Genomic DNA, 7,803 nt, shown 5'->3' on the forward strand with positions numbered 1-7,803 from the left:
ATAAAACGCAACGTTCAAGTTTTGGACATTGGACTTTTTTTTTGCCTGTGTGTAAAATATCACCACAGTGCAGCAGTGGCTTGTGGATTTTAAATTGTTGAATGTTTGTTTGGACAAACAATGGAATCGTCACTACAAAAGGTTTTCTTAAGATATATAAAACAGATGTGTTGCAACAAACACACAAAGACATATGAAACACGAGAGGGGGCTTTTTAAAAAATAGTGTAGAGACTTTTTTAGTTTAATCAGTGCAATCATATCAATAATTTTTAGATGAATTCTAATTGTAAAAATAAAAAAAAACCAGGTCAAAATTGAGTGATCATTTTACTTAATTAGTTATTTAGTAATTAGTATTGTTAGTTTATGAAAGCTGTAGCCATTAAGAAGTGGGCTTGTAACCTAATGGTTGCATAACTTGATAAATCATTACTGGTTTCATCATTTCACTTGATTTTATGTCAAATTTAAGTTTACAAAACAAAACAAAACCAAGCTATATGAAGGGAATATAAAATGCTTTATTACACAATGAAAAACAGTCTTTCGAAGTTTTCTAAAATGTTCCCACAAACCTGGGGAACAAGAATCAATACATAACTGTGGTTTACACAGTTAGAGGTGTAAGCTGTATATTTTCCTTTTATCCTTTCATTTATTAGCGCTTTGGGGTCCTTAGGGACTAGTAAAGCGCTATACAAATACAGGCCATTTACCATTTATGCACTGGATGAAGGATGTGGGATATGCCACAGAAAGGCTAAGGAAGAAACTGGATTGAAGGATTTTTTTTTCTTTAGCAGCTGATCTAAACAATACGGAGCAATGAAAAAAAAAAGGCACTTTATACTGAACCCCAGTCTTATCATGTATGAGAGTATTAAAAAGCTTTGAATGGAAAAAAAAGTCAGAGTTAAAGAAAAATGAAAAGCTACCAAACTACAAAATATCAGTTAAGCTTTAATCCACCCATACTATTCATAAGTGCTTTTTTTGCTGAACACATTAGCTTTAAACTCTGAATTTTTACTTAGTTTCTTGCTTGCCGGTGCTAAAAATCACAGATCAGAGGTACTAGATTACACTCCATGATGGTGCAGAATTACCACCAGTCTCTAAACACAGAGCTCAAAGGCGCAAAGCAGTTAACACACTCTGTCAGTTATCATATCCCTCTTGGTTATACTGGATAGAAATATTTATCAAAAAAGGAACATAGTCTTTCACAGTTCTGTTTTTTGTGGCACAGCCCAAATTTACAGCTCATTAGGGATTACATAGTGAATAGAAAATATCCTTAACAAAGAAGTTCAAAATACACTTGCATGGTATGATATAGTCAATATATCCAATCATCATAACGTCTTCTATTAATCCCATTGCTTCCGAGGTTTGCCTTAGCTTTGCTTAACATGCTGAATCAGAAACAAAGAAATCAGGAGTGGTCTGAAACCTCTGTGAGGGTGGTGTAGTTGCCTGCTTTTGCCTCTGCACTGTAGACCACTGCAGGGGTGTCTTTCTTCCGATCGAGCTGGCACAAGATGGCTATACACAATACTGCTGACAATATCTAAAACAGAATCAAACAGAGGTGGTTTATTTTACTTCCTGTTCATCTTTTTATTATTTCTTGAGTTGCTTTGAGTCCACCTGCAATTTTGGAAAAAGGCTGAGAGAGAGCAGAATAGGCAAAGAAAGTAAAAAGGCAAGTTTGCCAGCGCAGCAAAAACAGATGCTCGCTTTCATTCAGTTTTCAAAACTGTAGTTAGCAACTGCATAGGAAGATTTCAGGATGGAAAAGAGTTTTTGAAACCCTATGACTGAAAATATTAGTGAAAGACGAATTTTAAGGGAAAAATTAAGACTTTGTACAAATGGGATCACCTAAGCAAAACTCCTGTAACATTTCTGTCAACAGCCATGCACGCTTTGTAAAGATCACATCAAAGGAGCTATAACCATGAGAGCCACAGACTGATTGTACTCACCCACAAAAACATGACTCCCAGTGTTACGCCCAACACAATCCTAATCATTTTCATTATGACCTCGATGAAGTATGGAAGGCATCCCTAAAACAAGTAAAGGATTAATGAGATAAACCGATATAAATGGAAACAAAGTTCATAACAGCTTATAGAGTTTACACATGTACCTGTACTTGAAAAAAAAGATCATTTCTAATGAGAATGCCTTTAATACCTTTTCATAAATCATAATAGGCTCGTCACCGTTCTGGCTGTTAAAGAGGCTGCTGTTTCTAGGAGCCGCCACCTGGAAAACACAGAAATTATAATTGTGCATGAAGTGTATGCACACCCAGACAACGTGTAGTTTTTAAAATGTGATGATATTTGTGTGTCAAAGCTTTTAAAACATGCTTTTTTAACTGACTGCAGTCATTTTCAAGCATATTTGCAAATAACTGGTGTCTTATTTTTAATGCAGACAGACTGCCAACATGCTGCAAACAATCGAAATGAGACTGCATGATGGGCACGACTCCTCTGCAATGTGTTTATTTTAGTGCTGTCAGCGTTAATCTCGATAAAATGATATTAACGCCATTACCGCATTAACGCGGCAAAGTTAGTACTAGTTAATTGACATATTATCACAAATGCCAGCTTGACCCCACTGAGTCAAAATCTTAATGCCGTTTTATCGCTGACTTGATGCACTAAAGTTGCTTTACCGTCTGCAATTGGTATGGTTGTACCACAGTCTCCAACCACTGTTTTCCCAAGTGTTACTGTAGCACAAAGGAGCCTGGTGGTGCTACTTTGGGAGGAAGTTGGGCTTTGTAAATGAAAATTTATTGAAAAATGTTTTTAACCGTGTAGGCATGCTAGCTTTCACACTTACACATGGATTAGTGGACTTGTCGGTGCATAGGCAGGAATTTGGGATGTTGAACTTCCAGTCCCGGTAGCTCTCCAGTCCGCAACACTCCAACTGAGATGGAAGTCAGAGAAGAAAATAAAGAGACAACTGCAAAACAACCATCTCCTAATCCCTTCTACAAACAGTTAAGTCTGACCAAACAGCATCTGATCTGTGCTGCTGAAAACTGTATCAGTCATGCCAGGACAGTCTGGTTGTACTTTTGGAAAAATATGTCCGTCACAAACAAGAAATTTATGAGTGTTATCTTTCTTTGGTTTTAAGTTGCTAATATTATAAGAAGAGCATATGCCTAGCATCCAGTTAAGTTGTGTATCAGCATTGTTTAGTTATGCCATTAGCCTCACATATTATATGTGAGCTCTGTTTTTAGTTAGTTTTGTTTGATCACCTCGGAAACTACTTGGAACTGCAATTCTACAAGATTATGCTTACAAAAACTGGCACGGGCTATCCATTATCGTTGCTCACAAACATCTCTATGACCTCATCGGCTAATATTTCCTTGTGCCGTGTTTACACTACTGGCTGCAAGTAATTTTCAGTATAAGCTGGCAATATGAAGCCTCAAATTGACACTGCAAAATTTTGTTATCTGAAAAACCTTAAATTCGTTTACTCATTAATGGGTTATGAAGCTAGATGAATAGCACACACACACACACACTACAAACACATGCACATCTTCACTCACAACTTCACAACACAAGGTTACCTACTTCTGTCTGTATATCATCGAGGAATTCAGTAGCATTAACCAGGGGTAAAAGGCTCAGGTAGTGCTTCTTCACATCTTGACGTTCCTGTGCAACAAAAGCAAAGTAATATACAAACAGTTAAAAAAACATTTCTGTATCTTCTAATGTGGAAAGGCACTTTGGTAATACCTGAGATTGTGAAGCCAGTCCTTGAATATTAAGCACCAACATGAGTAGACTACTCAGAATAATTCCAACTGCATACTGACAAACAGAAACACACACACACAGAAATAAGGATCTATTTGTTTTTGTTATAAATTGTATTTTATTACAGCTACCAAGATTCTTGTCTTCTTTTTTTCTTTACCCACCACTATTAGAGCCCACCGTATCTCTTTCCAGACACCGATTGCGCCAAAGATGGTCAAGAGAATAATTACCGCAGCAATAACATACATAACATGTATGACTGCAATCTCGTGTTCTGCCTGTGGAGAAAAAACAAAGACGCAGGTTGAGAGTGAGCAAGGGTGTAACCTGACTTCAGTGCCCCATGCAGATGTTGTTTGTCATTAAGAATACTACAGGAAAAGAAAACACGTACACGCTGGCATTCGTCTGACAACGGCTGCATAATATTTGCTTACCTATTTTGCCACTAATATAGAAATTGCTGCTGAGAAACATGAGCTATATATGCGTTGTCGTACATACAATATGACATTGTTAAATCGCACACACATTCATGTGTCATAATGCAAGGTTCTATAAATATACATTTTATACCTCTTCCTGTTGGTGTAAGTGTCCATGGCTAAAAAGACTGAATCCCAGCAGCAACAAACTGATTATCTGTAAAAACAGTAAGAGACAATTCAACGCTTTCAGGGCTGTAACAGGCAGAGGGAGAAACGCTAAGGTTACCGAAAGTCATCAATGATTTCTCCTCATCCAAAAAAAAAAAAAAATTGTGTACAAATGAAAGTATTAATTCTGCTTATTAGAATTAAATGATAGGCATTTACATATTTAAACATTTACTATGCTTTACATTAATGATCTTGAATAGGTTATGTTACACCTGATCAAAATAATAATGAAAATATGAAAATATAAGCTACAAAAAAAATATTTCTTTGTAGTAAAAAGATGTAATGATTACTAAACCCCCTATACAAAACCCTTTTTTTCAAACACTCAATATGTTGGTTAGCAAACTGTAACGTGGTACATAAGCTTTTGTGAACTTAACACTGACGTAAGCATTGTTGTATCAGATGAACTGCAAAACATGACATATTACACACAAATGAAGAAAAAATTCAGAAGCACTTTGCGGGAAACTAAGTCCACTCTTACTGCTTACACAGGAATCAATATGTCAAAGTGGAAAGACATCAGCTATGTGATTGCTGGTGCTCATTAGTCCGGTAATGCTTATACGATCACTTCCAAACTATTTTAGTCCATTTGTTCTACAGAGAGAAGGAGTGGACGTCTAAGGAATTCAATCCAGGGTCTGGCCTTGCAACACACAAATACAGGAGCTAAATATCAGATGCTACACGGTTCAGTTTGATGTTCAGGTTCATGACAGCACGTTTAGAAAATGGAAGGGATGTCAGGAGAAAAGCCTCTTCTCTCTAACAAGAACATGCCAGCACAGCTTAGGTTTGTACGTTTGCATCTGACCAAACCATAAGACTTCTGGAACAATGTCTTTTTGGACCGACAAGACCAAAGTGGAGCTATATGGCCATAATACACAATGCCACACTACAGCAAACTCAGCACAAACATACCCACTGTCAAGCACGGTAATGGAGGGGTGATGATTTGGGCTTATTTTGTAGAGACAGGACCTGGGCACTGTACAGTTTGTCAGTCAGTCATGAACTCTTCTTTATCTCAAAATATTCTGCAGTCAAATTTGAGGACACCTCTGAATGTTAACACTTGGCCAAAACAGAGTCATGAAACAGGACGTTCATTCAACAGAACGACTTCAAAAACAAAGAATGAAGGTGTTGTAAATGCCCCATCAAAGTCGATATCTGAACTCATTTGAAATGCTGATCCATAATTGACTTATGTTGTTACAAGAACTGGAAGCCTAAGAGCCCAATGAGCATCTACATAATGGGCTCGGGGCATGAAATGAAACTTGATAATTATGCTACTTTCCAGCAAAACCATTGACCCAAAGCGCAGATCTGAGACAATCAAAGTACACTTGGTGGGATGTACTTCTGAACCACAGAGTATAACTACTGAAGAAGTTAATCCAGCTTTACACTGTTATGTTAATCTGATAAGTAGTTCACCCTGTACATTTGTTTACCCTTTTGACGTTTGGCATCAGCTCTTATAGGCTCGTGCTAATCTTAGTGAAGTATTGCACAATGTGTTTCTTTTGTAACAGCTCTGGGCTAAATCATGCGTTGGTAAACCACTGTAAATCAGTAAATACAAAGCAAGTGATGAGACACATAGTGATGCTGTATTAGCAGGAAAAACATGTTGCATAATCCACTTCCCCTCAACTGTGGGAATGATGAGAAGAATAAGGTGGGAGAAGGAGAAGAGGGAGTTAATAGGTTGGGGAAACCTGAGCATCACGTGGTATAACTGCCACTCAATCAAGTTTGGTGGGTCCCAGATGTTGTGCCGAGATGGCGATGCTGGCACATAGTCTGTTTTCTACAGTCATCAACGTCATGTTGCTGACTATATGCCAAGAGTGGGCCACATTTGCACCGTATGTTTGTCACTCCTGTTTTTGTTCTGTTTTTTCCTCTTCATTTAACAAACAAACAACCAAACAAGCAATTTATGACATCACATTTTTGGATTTTTGGAAAAAATTATGCGCATTTTAACTGTTTGTTTTCATACTTTTAAAAAAAAGGAAAACCAATGATGACATCACATAACTACAAGCATTATAGTACACATTATTGTTTAATACAGCCCCTAATTTAATTGTTATTTAACAATCTTACCGTTTCCTTGACACTGTTGTTTTCCCGTCTCGCTAATTATTCCAATGTGTTTCGAATAAATAAAACAAAAATTTAAAAAAGGGCCTCCTACAACCTTCATTGGCAACTCGATTGAGTAAAACTGAAAAGGGTTTAACTGCACAACCTGGATAATGTAGATTTTTACGCATAGCAAGAGGAGGGTCTCAACATCTGCACCTAAACAATCTTTTAGCCCTTCGTAACCACACTCACCGCGATCAGACTTATCACGACAATGAAAGTCCGTTTCAGCCACACATTCGCTCTTCCCATGTTTGGGTCTTCTGATGTCGCTCCACGAGTGAATGTGTCCCTCAAAAGTGATAGTTTGTGTGCCCGTAAAGAAATAAATCTACTTTTAAAGAAGCGAGACCCGTTAAAGTCCCTCCCCGCTAGACTGCGCTCCCCACCTTGAAATAATGGTGAGAATGTGGGTGGGTGGAGTCTTATTCTCCAGCTCATGAAGTTGCTTAACCCTGTTAATTTAAAGCCTGAAACATGAAATCATTGAAGAAAATTCTTATTTATTTTTTTTGCAAAATAGTGTTTTGTTAACCTTATTACGAAATAAAAAATACTATTCATTTGCAAATCTGTGTTTAAATTTGCAACATAATTTATTTCGGTCCCCTAATAACGTAGAAGCCTCAAAATTTAAATATGATGCAATTGACTTTAATCCCTAAACTCACGTGACTGCTAAGTAACATATTTATTACCAATATGATCGATATTTATGAGCACGAAAAACACACGATCATACATGGATGGGGTGTCATATTAACAGGAGTGTCAAGTTTTGGAAAATGTGAAAGAGGACATAAATTTTGAAATGTATTTTAATTAGTTTTACAGCTTTTCCAACAGATAAAGACTCCCTCTATGGGCATTCATACTACACCAAATTAAGTTATAGTTATATTTTAAAACCATTGAAGTTGTGCTTCTTTTTCTTATATTAAGATCTCTCATTGATTAAATCTGTGGTTGAATTTCTCTACACTGACAGAAAAGGGAGATGCACCCGTCTGGCCCACATGAGATCAAAATTAGCTATATGTTAGCTATATGTTAGCTATATGTGATGTACTTGGGAAATATGACCGCAAATGGAGTGGGAGTGTGTGGGTTTTTTGTTTTTTTTTACTTTGTCTGACATGTTTCCTGCAACA

General features: G+C 37.0%; 1 protein-coding gene across 1 annotated transcript; it reads right to left on the reverse strand.

Annotated features, from left to right (window-relative positions):
• Nucleotides 1-504: 504 nt before the first annotated feature.
• LOC146499633 (tetraspanin-8-like) lies at nt 505-7,049 on the reverse strand. The gene is made up of 9 exons (XM_085139042.1): nt 6,845-7,049; nt 4,395-4,460; nt 3,980-4,096; nt 3,795-3,869; nt 3,627-3,710; nt 2,869-2,958; nt 2,206-2,277; nt 1,992-2,075; nt 505-1,573 (listed from the first exon to the last, which is right to left on the reverse strand). Exons 1-9 carry the CDS (start codon nt 6,902-6,904, stop codon nt 1,439-1,441), a joined length of 783 nt encoding a protein of 260 aa, XP_084995168.1. The 5' UTR covers nt 6,905-7,049; the 3' UTR covers nt 505-1,438.
• Between the last annotated feature and the right edge of the window lie 754 nt (nt 7,050-7,803).

Source organism: Neolamprologus multifasciatus, chromosome 17 (assembly GCF_963576455.1).
Source record: "Neolamprologus multifasciatus chromosome 17, fNeoMul1.2, whole genome shotgun sequence".
Lineage (NCBI taxonomy): Eukaryota > Metazoa > Chordata > Actinopteri > Cichliformes > Cichlidae > Neolamprologus > Neolamprologus multifasciatus.